At 40.2% G+C, this 16,290-nt stretch overlaps 1 protein-coding gene across 10 annotated transcripts in view; it reads left to right on the forward strand.

Annotated features, from left to right (window-relative positions):
- DVL1 (dishevelled segment polarity protein 1) overlaps positions 1-16,290 on the forward strand; it is a 119,111-nt gene that overhangs the window by 93,518 nt on the left and 9,303 nt on the right. For 9 of the 10 annotated variants that reach the window (XM_064525480.1, XM_064525484.1, XM_064525485.1 and 6 more), the window contains 9 exons: positions 4,813-4,906; positions 5,940-6,009; positions 6,824-6,963; positions 7,290-7,366; positions 7,855-7,922; positions 8,693-8,842; positions 13,809-13,940; positions 14,791-14,958; positions 15,471-15,677. In XM_064525480.1, the coding sequence (XP_064381550.1) occupies positions 4,813-4,906; positions 5,940-6,009; positions 6,824-6,963; positions 7,290-7,366; positions 7,855-7,922; positions 8,693-8,842; positions 13,809-13,940; positions 14,791-14,958; positions 15,471-15,677 (1,106 nt within the window). The remainder of the gene's footprint in view (positions 1-4,812; positions 4,907-5,939; positions 6,010-6,823; positions 6,964-7,289; positions 7,367-7,854; positions 7,923-8,692; positions 8,843-13,808; positions 13,941-14,790; positions 14,959-15,470; positions 15,678-16,290) is intronic. The other variant, XM_064525481.1, reaches the window with a different exon arrangement.

Consider the following 16,290-nt stretch of genomic DNA (forward strand, 5'->3'; position numbering starts at 1 on the left):
TGTGAAGAATATTACTACCTTAAAAGTGAAGAGGTTGTAAGATTTGGGATGCTTTTCTAAGGATGTTTGATGTTGTTTTATATTTTTATTTTCAATTTGGAGCAGTGAAGCAGATTTGGTTAATTTCCTGTCCAAGGAAGTTATATTACATTTAGTCAGAGAGAGGGAGCGCAGTTTTTTTTCCAGCGAGTTAATCGTTCACAGGCATTACAAGACAGTACAGTTCCCTACATTCACCCTTTCTGCTTTAAGGATGTATTATGTTTAGTAAAATTCATTTGGCTTCTTTTTCTTGTATGGCACGTTTTTATAGTACAGGCAGATCTCTGTCAGAAGTTCTTCAAGTACAGTGGCAGTTCTATTGACTTTTGAAATTCAGGGAGCAGAAAGCTGCTGTTTTGGTTAATCTTTATTTTTCTTTTGGGATGCAGGAAAAGAGACAAAAAGTTTGCTCTTAAAAAGGGCCCTTGAAATAATGTGAACGTAATAATTTGAAGACAGAAGAAAAAAATCATGATATAATTGAATGTTAGTGACATTTGCAGGTAGTAGGTGATATTTTGAGTACAGATTGATGGATGGAGCTCACGGTAACCTTTTCAATAACTGTTGTTTCTGCCTTACTTTTGTTAAGCAAATAAGTATCTAGAACTTGGGAAGCCTGTGGCTGTAGGGTTATTGTGAGCAACCAACAGTTAGTATTCTTACTCCAAAGTAACTGAAATAATTCACTGTCAAAAATATCAACTACATTTATTTTTCACTTCAGAATTAACAGTGGTTCTTTTTAAACCATATGGATAAGCTTTCCTTTAATTTAACAAATCATTTGTTACTTTTTTTGCCTTCACGGAATGTAGATTGGACTTTTTTTTTTTTTTTTAATCTTTCCTGTGGCGTTTATTAGCCTTTCTTTTAAAAGTACAGTCAGGGCTTTGGCCAGTAGCTAGCGCAAGACATTGATGGTTACGATTCCCAATTTCTTTTTTCATCTTTACACTTTATTTTTCCCAAAAGCTTACGTATACCACCTCGTCTTGCTCATCAGATTGCAAGAATCATATCATTTCTGGGGATACTAGAGAAAGAAAAAACTAGGCTTTGTTAGAATACTTTTGAGCTGCTGTTTAGCATCCAGATACTAGTATAGGAAATAAGCAGTGTTTATGAATTATTCAGCAAAGATATATTATGACTATAGATTTTAAAAAATTGACAAGTAGAGATGGTTAAATGTACCATAACTATATGAAAAAAGAATTGGCTTGACTCCTTTTTAAGAAATGGTAGAGACTGTGAAACCTGTTTACAAATGTGCTTTCACACAGTATAGGAGTCTTGCCAAAGCAAGCTGTGTTGCATGTAGGTTCGTTAAGACAGCTTAAGTTGTAGTCCAGCTTCTCACAAGAATGGATGAAAACTGAGTTGAGTCCTCCATTTGTGGTTTCTCCAGTGTAACATAGCTTCTCTTTTTTTTTTTTTTTTTTTTCTTCTTCTTCTTCTTTGCATACATTTTTCAACACCAACTTCTAATGTTTATCTATGAGGAAGCCAGTGTTTAGGCACATAAAAATGTTTCTATAATGCCTCTTGATCATGAACTTTCTGAAACTAATGTGAGAGACTGTTTTAGATCAAGTAGTTCCCTGGAATATTATCTGCCTTCTTGAAATAAATCTGAACTATGGCCTTTCTAAGGAACTGATTTCCATTCCTGCAATCTGATGCAGTGTGAATGAGAAAATACAGCAGATAAGAAGAGTATCACTTCTCTTCATAAATTACAATCTGGAAACAGAAGTGCCAGAAATTTGCCAGAAAATTATGTTCTTGGTGGTTTAATTAAAAAATAATAATAATAATAAAAAGCTCATTGTTTAGAGAAGGAATCTAACCATTGTATCGTTTATTAAATTTTGAACCAATTTCTGAAAGGAGTTTCCCCTTGCAGAGTTGCCAAAGTACATGAAGAGAGCAAAAGTGAAGAAGAAACATGATGCTGATATTAGCATGAGCTAATTGTTCACGCCTCCATCACTGCAGATATGTTCTTTCTGCAGTGTATTTAGACTTTTCTTCATTCTTTTCTTTTTTTTTTCCCAGTCCATCTTTTTGGGCTCATCCCTGATGTATCTCTGTAAAGATAGTAATGAAAGTATTTTTGAATCCTATACTTACTTACTCAGAGAGTCAGAGAGCAATTTTCCAACCATACTCAGTGTAAGCAAAAAGTTATTTTTGTCTAGCCCAATCTTACTAGATCAGACTAAAATTTGGGAGTAATAGTTCTTTGTTTTTCTGAGCAACAACTTATTGATGTACCCAAGAACAGAAGGAGGAAATTGACACAACCAGTCAGATTGGCAGTCAGTAAAGCTTTTTTTACTGGCAGTGCACAGGAACAATGGAAAATTTGAATTTGATGAGAAAACATGCTAACATACGTTGGTAGGTACTTTTCAGTTGCTTACTTAGGAAGGGCATAAGGTGCCATGGAATAGGACCAGGTTACTTCCAAGGCTACTTAAGGCAAAGAAATTCAGTAACCTGTCTGCTGAAGATCTTCTATTCCTATCCCATATTTCCATAACTTGCTATCCAGCCTTTGCCTGGAAAGTGGAGGAACAGCATTGAAAGTGGAGGAAGAGCTTTGCAACTGGAGATACTCAGAAGCCATCTGGACACAATCCTGGGCAACGTGCTCTAGCTGACCCTGCTGGAGCAGGGGGGTTGGACTAGAGGATCTCCAGAGGTCCCTTCCAACCTCAGCTATTCTGTGATAGTGGGTGAATTCCCTCCCTGATCTTCTGCTGCAGCAGTTGTGGCTTTCAGTATGGCTTTCTCTCCATTTTCCTTCACTGCTATACAAACATTGCTAACCTAAAATTGCTTTTAACAGTAGACAGTGTTAGCCAGAGGCATTAACCCTTTCAGGCACATAATAATGGGAAACTGAATAAATGAAATAGCATGCATAAATTTAATGACAGTAACCATTAGGGATGTTATTTTGAATAAGTTGGGACAGAAGGCACTGCATATTCCTTAAGTAATGCGCTGGGATAAATTGCATAAAATGTGGTATGGCAGTAGGTGAAATATGGATCTAAACAATGAAAATCAGTTGCCTGGCTCCTGTGAAGGATTTTAAGGTGCAATTAGAGTAGGCAAAAAGCAGATAAGATTGGATGTTTTGTCTTTTCTGTTATAGTCTAGCTCAGCTGCCTCTGAAATTGGTGGAAAGTCTTGCACCGTCATGCAAAAGAGCAAGCCTTTCGTATCCCTGTGTTGCGTCTGCAGCAAGGAATGGAATCTCTAGGCAGAGGGTTTGTTTGCAGCTTGGAGCACTGAACTTAATCCGTGGAAGAAGGACACTCACATCTGTCTTACAGCCTTCAAAGGCATTTTGTTGCTTGACTTGGATTCGGGCAGAAAAGCTCCCCCAGTCCTTTGCCTATTTTCTTTTTGCTGTGCTTCTCAAAGAGGAGGCAGGTTCACTGTGGTGTGAGCAATATACCTTGCCTTTCTTCAGATTCTCCCTGACTATGGTGTGTTGGAAGGTTTTAGAATCCTGCTTATGAGATGTTTTGAGAAGAGAAGGAGTGTTAAATTGGAGAGGAGAAAGAAAGAGGGAGAATATTGTTAGTAAAATGGTTTGTAATAGGCAATGTAAGGCGCTAACATCAGGTATTGTGGTATTGCTTGTGGTATTCTAACATTTATATATGTGGCTAGAGCTTTGAAGACAGCAACATGGAGACTGGGGAAAAAGACTGGCACTGTCGTCTTTGTGACATTGCCAGTTCACTTACTAGTGTGATAGGGCTGGATCTTTTTTCTCCTGATTAAAGGTGGAGCATTACCGATTTTGTCTGTTTTAGCATTCTTTAAGTTAATAAATAGAGGAGAGATGTCTTTGTGGTGTTACACTGGTATCTCTGAAAACTTGGCTTTGTTCCAGGCTTTTGAAGTTAGTTTGGGCAAAAGAAATTTCTCTTTCTGAGTCTCGGTCCTCCACATGTAAAATGGGAATGGTTAATATTCTTAAATGTTGGGGGGATCTTCAGGATATTTATGTAGAATGTGGCAGAATCTGGGAGAGCCTTAAAAAAAACCCCTATAACCAGAATAAAAAGAACAAAACATGTAGAGGTAAATCATGTTCACTGTTCCTGGGTCACTCACTGTTTGGTAGTAGCTATTGTCTGCTATTTTATTTTGTAAAATTCAAGCCCCTATATTAAGTTCCCATGAATGTGATAGATAGCAGCACAAGAAAATAAGAGCACTGTGATAAGGCTCACAAAAAATAATATTAAGAGATTCTTCAGGTTGTCTGTTCTGGAGCTTCTCTCAGAGCAGAGATTAAAATCATTACTTAGTGTACGGCTGTTCTTACAGTGTGCATTTTCTTTGATGGGCATGAGGTCAGGACCACCTTTAAGTACTGGAAGATAGCTACCTGTGACCTTTGTGTGGTTAAATCAGGATGATATATGTCTGTTGAGATGAGGCTTGAGTTCATTCTTATTCCGAAAAGGAAGAAAGCTAATAAATTATACTCTCTAATCCATGCTGCAATTTAGCTGGCAACTTTCCTGTGCCCCTACACAGTGGGTAGGATAACAGCACATGCTGGGGTCAAGCAGCAATTCAGCAACAAGCAGAACAATGCATTGTAAGCTAGTTGATGGTGTCTGCATGATTTACACTCTTCTGTATCTGTGGTAATCAGCCTTTTTTGGAAGGGTGCAGAGAATGGCAAATGGCTCAGCTTTACAGAGTTGAAGTTTTGCTCTGAATTTCCCCCAGGTTGAGTAGCTCCACCGAGCAAAGTACTTCGTCCCGGCTCATACGGAAGCATAAACGCAGGAGGAGGAAACAAAGGATGCGGCAGATTGACAGGGTAAGGCTGGCATCATAATTTTCCAAGGAGGTGAACCGTAGTTTTGAGTGTAGCATGTGAATTAGGAAGGGATTCAGATTCTGTGTCCTATTGAATTCATTGGGAAGACTCTCTTGGCTCCAGTGTTCTCTGGACTAAAAGTCTAACATTTCAAATGCTGCAGCATGATTCAAAAATGTTTTTCTCCTCCCTCTTCCTGCTTTTGTTTTTGAGTGATCACATTTCTTGTTGCCTCTTTTGAGACCATTCTGTAAGAAAACCTCCATTATGCTACTGTCTGGTCTGAGCAAAGGGTTAATGTGAAGATGTCTATAGTGTTAGGCATCTGATGTGTAAAGTGCCCTGTCTTGTATTCTGCTTGAAGGAGAAGTCTGAGTTTATAGAAGACTGCAGATCTTTTCTCTTGCCCTTTTCTGTGCTAGTCCTCTAGTAGCAGGATGAGGGTGGTTCAGATGGCACTTTACCTTCATCAAGTACTTATTTCATTCTGCTATAAACATCTGTCTTCAGCGATTAAGGGATGAATATGTATATATTTTATCACTGGAACTGGAGTAATAGTGAGAAAAGCTGTTTTAAAACATATTTTTGGAATATATTTGTATTTCTTGGTTTGTCTTCTGACTTTCTGAAAGGTCATGTGTTGTTCACACGTCCCTTCACGGAGAGGCTGTGGGTGTAATAATTCATGCTACACTGGGCACTTTAGTACTTAAATGTCTCTGCCTGCCAGTCATGTAGTCAGGAAGCAGAAGTGATTCAACTTGTACTACGGTTGAGAAACCTCAGTATAGGAACTTGTTCTGTGTGTTTTGCAGACAAGCTTTTGGAGAACACCCAGATTGTGTTCAGATGTTTTTTCCTCACAGATTCTAAATGAAGAGTAATATTTGGAGGAGGCCATAGTGGTTTCTGGATACCTTCCAAACAGAAACCATTAATCAGTTCCCAATAAAATTGTCTTCAGTGATCATTTTTATTGTCTGTCTTCGAGCCATTTAAAACCTGGAGAATTCTCTGTTGTGTTTTGCAGTCGTCGTCGTTCAGCAGCATCACTGATTCTACCATGTCCCTAAATATCATCACTGTCACGCTCAACATGGGTAAGAGATGAGCAATACTTTTTCTATGACGAATTTTAAGTGATCCAGATGTATTTTTGTCATGGTGCGGCAGCCTATGAAGCCAGTTGAAAGTTCCCTTAACGTGAAATGACTCCAGTTTGAACTAAAGGATATGGCAGTTGAGAGTTGTTCTGTTGACGGTGCCCAGATTCCTGGTCCAACACAGGATAGTTGTGAGTCAGTTGTACAAGCAGATCAGTGTTCTTGCTGATAAGCCCAGGAAAGGAGCTGGACCTCTAAACCTTGGAAATGGAGTTCTTCTCTTATTCCTAGGAATGGTAAAGGGTCACGCTTATGGTAAGGAACAAGAGTAAAAGGGCACTGAAGTTTGCATTTCAGCTACTCATACATTTCTTTGTTTAGCCAGATGAAAATGTTCAGGACTGTCAATCCAGTGTTTTTCAGTAGCACCAAATTCTTTCTGCCTTTCTGAGGTGTGGAAAAACAAACATTGCCTAATGCTGATCACATGCTTAATTTCTAGGTGTAGACATGTCTTTCCAATGTCATTTCTCTTGCTTATTTTTAAATTCAACTTTTCAATGTCTTGTATGAAAAAATAGTGTTTAGCAACTCTTCCTTGCTGCAGCGTACATGCCAGGCCAGACGCAGACCAAAAGGGTAAACTGAGATAGCTGTAAATCAAACATGGCCCAGGTCATTCTTGAGAGAAAGCCATGTACTGATTTTGAGGACTGAAGTAGCCTGGTGGTAGCTTTTCACTATCATTCTAATCACCTTGTTTGTTTGTTTGTTTGTTTGTTTTCCCACCCTCCACTTTCTATCTGTATAGAAAAGTATAACTTCCTGGGGATCAGCATTGTAGGACAGAGCAATGACCGGGGCGATGGTGGCATATACATTGGCTCTATTATGAAAGGAGGGGCTGTGGCAGCAGATGGACGAATTGAACCAGGAGACATGCTTCTGCAGGTTGGTCCATGTCCAAAAATACGTGCTGCTGGCTCATACATTAGTGGCTTCAGCTCAGTCATCCCACCAGATCCAGGGACATAACAATCAGTTAACAGAGTTCATCTGTAGTCGGAGAAATGTGTTACAGACTGCTGTCACTTGAAACTCTAAATCTTTGCCAACTCTTTGCTGGATGGTTTATGTGCTCTGAGAAACACAACATTTCTGCAGCTGCTCAGGAGAATGGAAAAGCTTATAAGGCAAATATATTTGGAAACAAACAATTAAAATGTCTTTACCTCTCCTATTGCAAAGCCAGACTTCTGTCTCTTGCAACATTTCAGGTGAATGACGTCAATTTTGAGAACATGAGCAATGATGATGCAGTACGAGTTTTACGGGAAATAGTCTCCAAGCCAGGGTGAGCATATTACAAAATCTTCTTTGTTACTTATTCTCCTTATGCAGTTATTAGTGTTGAGCAAATATCAGAAAAATCAACATTTTGGTCTGAATAAGTGACCAAGCGTGGCTGCTGATCTCGACCCTGAACTTCTCAGGGTAAGTGAGGAATAGGTGAGGCTGGTTCCAATTTACCAGCTAAAACCAACACGAAGTAGGAGTTGCCTGGTTTTGATGGCACTATTTGTTTATCCGGTCAGAGTTTTAAAATCTCAAGAGCTGATCATTCAAGTTTTCACCAATAGTGCTGCTGATATATGGAAAAACTGAAATAACCTGATACTGGCTCATACTGAACGTACTTTGACCGGCATCACAAAAGCATTCTCAAAATGTACTTGACTACTGCTGCATAGGAATAAGTTTGTTCAAAAGAGTTCATTGTGGTTCTCACAAATTCTTCAAGGAAAGTTAAGAGTCATCCTTGCCTATTTTCTTTCTTTCTAGACCCATCAGCCTAACAGTAGCCAAATGCTGGGACCCTACTCCCAGGAGTTATTTCACCATCCCCAGGGGTAAGTGCATGTCTGTGCTCCTTGCTGGATTCCTGTAGAGCCTTCAAGGTCTAAAACATTTTCAGCTACTCTGATATCTAACAGATTTCCTTTCCCTAGAAGTTCCATGTTTTTATTTCAAGGTTGTGATGTATTGTTTGCTTTTTGTTTTGAGAGGCAAAGGTTTAAGATAGCCAATGGGGTATCTTAAGTGTTTAAGATTAAGCCTTAAGTGCCCACTGAATTTGTGGGAGTCCTACTTTTGATTCATGTAGCTTTGGATCGCACTGAGAGGGGAACTCCAGGATGCTCCATCTCTGCAAATACTGAGTCTACAATTACTGTTTTATTTCACCTTCACTAGAGGACTCATTCTCTGAGAGGTTATTTTGGGTCCAAAGCCCTTAGAAGTAGGCAGTGATTTTCCTGTTTGTGAGGATACTCACACGCACATCATAGTGAAATCAGAAGCTCTATCTCACTGTACAGAATAATAGTAAATTATTATTACTGGACTGATAACTTCCTTCCCACAAGGGAAATGATTTCACTTCTCCTACAATTACAGGAACATGAGTGTCATGGTTGTATCCTATTAGGCTGGTGCAGCAATTTCCAGATAAAATCAGATGCTGCTGGCAGGGTGCCTTCTGTTTCCCCATGCTGGCAGTTGCATGATCAGAATGACAAGGACTTGGGCATTCAAAAAGCATTCCTTCTTATTTAGATCCTGGTGTTTACTGCAAATCTGATTCCGTTTGCTTGCTTCTCCCTTTCTGATTGTTTTGCAGCTGAACCAGTGAGGCCAATTGACCCTGCAGCATGGATCTCTCATACCACAGCCATGACGGGAGCGTACCCCCGTTACGGTATGAGCCCCTCCATGAGCATCACCACATCTACCAGCTCCTCACTAACAAGCTCAATTCCCGATTCGGAAAGTAAGTCACACTGCGGCCAGCACAGGGCAGGCGTCTTCTGCTCGGGGCCTGCAGTGCAGAGGTGTGCGCAAAACCGACCCCAGCCACAAGCACGATGAAAACGACAGCCACCACAGAACTCTTGAATGTTTTCTTGTATCTGTAAATCTTGTGGGGAGCATAAAACCCTTTTTTTTTTTTTTTTTTTTTTTTGGAAGGTCAGAAGTTAATGCAGTGATGTTTGCCATAGTTCACATCCAGAAAGTGGGGATGGCTTTTGGTCCTTTAAAAGTTAAAAGGCAGGCCTCCAAATTTACCCCCTCAGAAAAATGTGAGGTCTTCCTCCTTGCATTTGACTGTGGGTTTTTTGTTTTTGTTTTTTGTTTTTGTTCTTCTTAGAGATGGGAATCATTTCCCTTCAGGTAGATACCACTGGGTAATAAGGTACGTTGGTATATGTTAGGAAGCCTTCCACTGATATTCACATAGACTACTTTATACTTTTAGGTTGCATAAGTAGTATGGTACAATTCCTTTTCATAGAATTTATTGAACAAGGGAGAAACAAGTTTAACTTCCCACCTGAAATTAAGGTTAGAGTTCAGCCTCCTTTTCTGGTTTGTCTGTCTGTGGCAGTCTCCAGAATAGTCATATCCATGTAACCAATGAGTTTTCATGATTCTTCATCTTGGAAATTTTTATTTGAAGAATATAAACTCTTCCTCTCTTTGACTCTTCCTTTGCTTTCTGATATGAGTATAGGATAAAAGATGACATTTGGTTTGAAATACGTGGCTGTAAGGCAAGGCAAATAAACAAGGAGCATATATTCCTCGGATCACTGTCCAGTGAAGTCCTGGTTCAGGAAAGTATCTATATTTAAAACAGTACTTAATACTGGTATCTTGACATGAAAGTTTTGAAGTACTTTGCATCCCATTAGGTATGTGTTTGTTTCCTGTAATACTGATATGGAAGAATTTCTTTAGAGAAGCAACCTCTCTGTCAAATTTGTTCATCTGTAGCAAGGAGATTTATACATTTATACACGCACACAAATCATGAGGTGGCTTTAAAGTTCTGAGGAGAATATCTCATTTGTGAAAAGATGCTAGTTCAGTATGCATTCATTGAAAATCAGATAAATAGTTACGTGCTTAACGAGGCAGATATGTTGAAGTATCTGCCAGACCCAGAGTCCAAATTGGAAAGACTCTTCAGAGAAATTTTTCATTTCGTAAGATTTTTCCAGAGAGAAAGGACAAAAAAAGGGGAGTGATCTTTTTAAGGACCAATGTGTTGGTGATTAGTGACGGAATCTTTCTCAGACAAATGCATGGCTGAAGTGTGAAGGTTCTAATTTTGACCCTTGCTGATGTCTTTGCATTTAAGGGGACTATGTGAGTGTCTGCCTTTCTTTTTTCCACTCACCCACTCTGATTTCATAAGCAGATAAATCCTGAAATTATCACCCCACCTTGAACTGAAAGAGGTTTTACCTTTTTTGTAGGTGTAGTCGCCCAGCTCCTCTTTAGATAGCAGGTGGCACCACTGAAGGGGAAATATATCAGTAGTAAAAAGCAAGTGAACCACTTATGCCATGACTGTTTTATCTGGAGATCTGTTTTCAGGCTTATTGGTGCTAAAGATTGCTGGAGTTGAATGTATCTGCTGATCACTGTCAAACAGCAAGAATCTTGCTCTGTTTACATTCCTCTTGAAACATTCATGTATCGGGTGCCTTGAAATATAGTAAAATGGTTGAGAAATGTGGAATGCACACACCTTCTCAATCATACTTTTTAAAATAAAGTTTTTTGGGAGCAGAACCATGTTTCTGGAGATAGCTTTTCATTTCTATGCCAGTGACATACAATGTTTCGTTTTCTCAATGCAAGAACTCAGGGAGTATCCCTGACCTTTATTGCCACCTCTACTGCCATTTGTTTAATCCTTCTTCCCTCAGTTCAATGCTTTAAACCCAACTGAACATTGGAGGCAGCACCTCAGGGCCCTGGGGACAAAGAGCACCTGTCATGTGAACTTCTCTGCCAGGAAAGGCAAAGTTGGGGGAAAGAGGAAGGAGGAGAGGGGAGAGAGAGAGAGAGAGAAAGAAGAAGAGAACATGTGTTTACATCCCAAAGAGCAAAGAGCTGCATGCAGAATGGGGCTTTCTGAATTTTCATGTTCCAGTGCAAGATTCACCATTTTGCTTCCTTTGAGGCTAGAGTCACTGGTATTCGAAGCAGATATAGTATCTGTTCTGTGGTATCTGGCTGTAAAAGTGGAGGCAATGAATTAGTGGAGTCCTGTTAGATGAGGGCAAGTCAGTTTCAGGGTTTCTTGTTTTAAGTATTGTGAATGTCTTCTGCTTTACTCTGTTTATATAGTGAGGCCAGGATAATGTAAATGGATTGAATAACTTTGCTTTACATCTGAATAGCTTCCCTTTGCTCTCTAGCCTCTGGATCAAAATTGAAGTTCTGACATCTGAAGCATTTGCACAGTCACCATTGCATCCACATTAGTGGTTAAAGTAGCTGAGATTTTGGGGCCATACAAATCACCATCACACAGTGGAGGTTATTCTGTATTAGTTCTTTATTTTTTCAGGTGCATTCCTTCAAACACAGGACTACCCAAGCTAAGGCAGACTGAGTTCTTCATAGTAGTTATTGCTGAAAAAAATATCTTGTTCTCCAGTGGTGTTTTGGCTTATGCGGGAGACCGTTCTGTCACAGTAGTGCATCTGTGTTGGAGCTGCTGTCTCAGTCAGTACAAACCCCAGTGCTGGTTTAATATGCTAAAGGTAGATCTTTCCAGGCCCTCTTCAGCTGCTGTGGGAGCCCCTTCTGCACAGTAGCACTGTCCCATTGCAGGAGATTAACTTCAAGTGTTGCAGTGTTTCTTGAAAGCCCTGCTGTTTGGAAGTTAAAGTCTGCTGGTGTTGTTGGAAAGTTCTCTTTTGCTCTTGCATCGACTTCGGAGGAGTTTGGATTGCGACTTCAAACTATTTCTACTTGATAGAATTCAGCCTAGAGGTACTGCATGCTTTGCTGGGGCCTTTGTGTCTGGGAAAATGTGCGCTTCCTCACACAAATGAGGATACAAACCAGAGGTGGTTTAACATGTGGTAGGACTTCCTTTTCCTGCCGCATATACCTCTTTTCTTACCAGGATCTGCTAATGGAAAAAGATGCCACTCAAAGCAAAAAACTATAGCACTGAGAAAGAGCTTTGCAGCAGATCTGGCTCCTCAGAAAGGAGTTACTGTCTGTGCTGTTCTTCAGTTATTCATGTACCTGTACAGATGGTCAAGTTGTCAGGCTCGCAGTTGACTGACAGGGTTCAGCCCCAAGTGGATGCACTTCAGATGCATATGAGAATCACATTTAGATAGCAACTAGCAAACTAGAGACTATTGATCATTTGGCCACTGTTGTTTTTTATATGCAGACCACATGTCTCCAAGAAACTGAAGTTTATTGCTCCCCACATATTTAAATCAATTTCTGATTTTTTTCAAACGTTGCTTTTTGCCACTAACCAAACTAACTTAAAAAAAGCAAAAGCAAAATTTTATTGTCTGTTCAGACTTTAAGGTATTGAAACCTCATGCATAGATGGCATGTGATATTTTAATCTGTTAGTAGTGCATGTACTGAAAGAAGCATTTTCAGTTTTCATTGTTTCATTCTTGCACCTTTTATCAAAAACTTGAGTCGCTGGAACAGAGCAAAATTCGTTCTCTTGGAGAATGGGTGATGTGGGGAGCTGGGAGAAGGGAGCGGAGGAGGGTTCTAAATTCCTGCTGGAGGTGGGTGTGAGCTGTAAACAGAGGACATGCATGCTGGATATGAATTTTCTAGGGGTGAGACGATGAGAACAAGAAAGAGGACTGGGTGGTACATCCAACAAACATAGTCCTTATGGACAGACAGGATGATTGAACTGAATTCTACACTCAGCACAGGAAAGCTAGTAGACTCTTGGGCCCAGATTCACCCCCTGAACTTTCAGTATTAGATGCCAGTTTGCTTTCCGTCTCTGGTAGAAGAGGATTTTTTTAAAGGAGCTAGACTCCAAAGATAGACGCTTTAGTTCAGCTGGGTAAAACTGGGCCCTGTTGTTGTGGTTTTATTATAAAAATTGATCAGGAAAGCATGAAGCCTCTGGTGAGTCAGCTCTGCCCATAAGGGAGTATGAATGGAGCAGTGATGGCTGCTGAGGCATTTGGGAATAGCTTTTCTAAGTCTTCTGCAAGAAAGATGCAGGGAGAAAGAATGTTTCTACTGGGTTAAATGACTTGGTGGCTTATATAAGACTGACAACATTGAGAGCCTGGTAAGATTTTGTTTGTTTGTTTTTTGGTTTGGTGTTTTTGTTTTTGAAGGAATCCACTAGCCTTCAACTTGATATGATGGAAGCTTTCTTTTCTAATTTCAATACCTCCCCACTTGTGGTCTTGTCCAAATCTTAATAAAACAAGTGAAGATTGATATCCATGCTGAAGGAAGAATAGACATGGTCATTATCTTTCTGCGGACGAGCGTCTATCCTGACAATTAAACCAAAAGTTAAAGCACAAGCCAAAAGGCCTTGCCCTGAAGAGTTTTGGGTTGGCAAGGGCTATTAATGTCAATTTGAAATGAAAAACTTAAAACTCTTGGGGTTTTATTTTTACAAATCTTCATGTAGTGTGGATTGAAACGGTGCAGGGCTGATCTATAGCTGGTTGGTGGACTCAAGATGTGTAGGGACTCAGCATTCTCAGTGACTAAACTGGTTGCACTGAGCACAATTTCTGAAGAATTAGTGTGAATGTTGTAATTTATGCCATTGATGAGGGTGCACTTGGGAATCTTTGTGTCTGTGTTTTGCATCTGTTGGAAAAGTTATGTCTTGAAAAGCTTCACCCAGATAAGCTGAGAAGTTCTTTTCAGAATCGGTTGATTTCAGAGAAGCATGTAACATTTTTTGCTTTTAGAATTAGAAGAATCCCCCTTAACTGTGAAGAGTGACATGGCTACTATTGTCAAGGTTATGCAGCTACCAGACTCAGGCCTTGAAATCCGGGACAGGATGTGGTTAAAAATTACCATCTCCAATGCAGTGATAGGTAAGCAGATCAAAGGAATGCTGGGGGAAAACCCAATGGCTCTTTAGAAATAGGCTGCAGAAACTGTATATATCATTTTGTTTTCCCTGTCACCTCTTATATTCCCTTTACTTGGTATTTGTGAAAAAATTTAATTGTGACAGGAAAGAACCAATAGCTCATTAGAGCCTGGACAGGCAAACAGTGTAAATTTCCCACAGCTACACACAGCTGCTCCTTAAGCTTACAGGTAGCTCTGGCTATCTGCCTAAGTTCAGAAGAGCAGCAGTCCTTGTAATTCCAGTCCCAGACAGCCACGTAACCTTAAAACATTTTAATTATATTTCAGATTACCACAGGTAGTCCGCCTTTGGTCTGAGACTATCCTGTGACCCAAACTGTGCTAGTATCTAATAATCTAGGCTGTAGTCACTTTTTGCGTAGAGGAGGATTGGAACCCAGGTCTCTTGACAATCTAATATCTGCATTCTGAGGAAAGTGAAGGGATTGAAGAGCTTAACAGTGAAATTTTCTGTACACATATTTGGTGTCACTGATAAATGTAGTATTCAACTGGGTGCAAGATAATTCTTTGCTTTCTTTGTTAATATTTGGTGGTAATGTGAATTGTTAAACAGCTCTTATTTGGCTGCAAAGTTATTGCAGTTTAGCAGTGGACTGAATTGACCTGCTGATCAACTGAATTGTGAAAATGACGTATATTAAGCTCTTTGCAGCAGGATATTTATATATTTGTATTTGTGTTCAGTGCCTAGCACAGTAGTACTGCTGGCCTACTTGATAACATGAAGATTAAAAAAAAAAAATCACTTGGATGCTTCCATGTCTTCTCTTCCTGTTCTCATTTTAGGAGCAGATGTGGTTGACTGGCTTTACACACATGTGGAAGGCTTCAAAGACCGACGGGAGGCTAGAAAATATGCCAGCAGCATGTTGAAACATGGCTACCTCAGGCACACTGTGAACAAAATCACCTTCTCAGAGCAGTGCTATTATGTCTTTGGAGACCTCTGTGGCAGTAAGTTCCCCATCTGTGAAGGGCAAAGCTGCATGCGTATTGTCTGTTCTGTGCTGGCAGGATGCACAGAGGAGTGTCCTGCAGGATTTCACAAATGGGCCATTTGGAGTAGGCCCCTATTCTGAGGTTCCATGACAAGTGGTTGACATTTCCTGTTAGACCAGCAGTTAGACCATCTAGAAAAGGATGGACTCATCAAATAGGACATTGCACTGGGACTCAAGAAAGCAGGGTTTATTTCCTGGTGATGACACAGACTTTGTACTTATCAGTCACACTCAGTTCCCAACCTATAAAATGAGGATGATTCCTCCCTGACTTAAAGAAATACTGCAAAGGTACTTTGGCTCTCAATAGTAAGTTTTCATGTCTGCCCTACCATGTGTGATATTTTGAGTGAACTCTGGAGATTGTCCCTCATAGGCATACCAAATGCTATGTCAAACATTATTAATATTCAGGAGTCAGCTGCTAGGGAAGAACACAGTCTTCACCTTTTCTTTCTTTTCCAGATATGGCTGCACTGAACCTTAACAATGGTTCTAGTGGAGCCTCGGATCAGGATACGCTTGCCCCACTTCCACATTCTGCTGCTCCCTGGCCATTAGGCCAAGGATACCCATATCAGTATCCTCTGCCCCCTCCGTGTTTTCCACCAGCATATCAAGACCCAGGCTTCAGCTATGGTAGTGGCAGTGCAGGGAGCCAGCAAAGTGAAGGTAAGCTACTTAATCTGGCATATATTTCTATAATTGCCATTATCCCTGGCCATTTGCTTGAGCTCCCTAGTATTGTCTGTGCTCCTGTCTTGTGGTTTTTGTATGCTATCTGCATGGATTTAGTGTGACTGCACTTAATCAAAACTGTTTGTATATGTGATGGAGTTAGCCTTTCAGCTCTGTATTGAAACTGCCAGTGGCATTTTAACTAAGTCAGTGCTACATGCTGTTTTTAGTTATACTGGTGTTTTGTATTCCATACAGAATGCCAGTGGGGAACTAGAGCCAAGCTCTTTGTTGTATCCAGGGTAGCTTGGGCATCTGTACCTTTCCTACTCAACAGCACCATACAGAAAACTAGTGCTTAAATAATGCTGATCAGACCAACGTTAAGCCCTGTTAAACGGATGCATAAATACTAGTATTACCTCTTTTTTAGAGGTCGGAGCCATTGCCATCAGTGGAGGCTACAGTCACTTCATATTGCTGGAAATCAGGCCTTTGGTTGCTGATGAAACAGGGATTAGAACCAAGGTGCTCCTGGCTTTTACTTAAATACAGACTGTGAACGGAAAATCACCCTCCTCACTTCTGTGAGGCAAGTGTGAGGCAA

The sequence above is a fragment of the Dromaius novaehollandiae genome, chromosome 24, assembly GCF_036370855.1.
Source record: "Dromaius novaehollandiae isolate bDroNov1 chromosome 24, bDroNov1.hap1, whole genome shotgun sequence".
Classification (NCBI taxonomy): Eukaryota; Metazoa; Chordata; class Aves; order Casuariiformes; family Dromaiidae; genus Dromaius; species Dromaius novaehollandiae.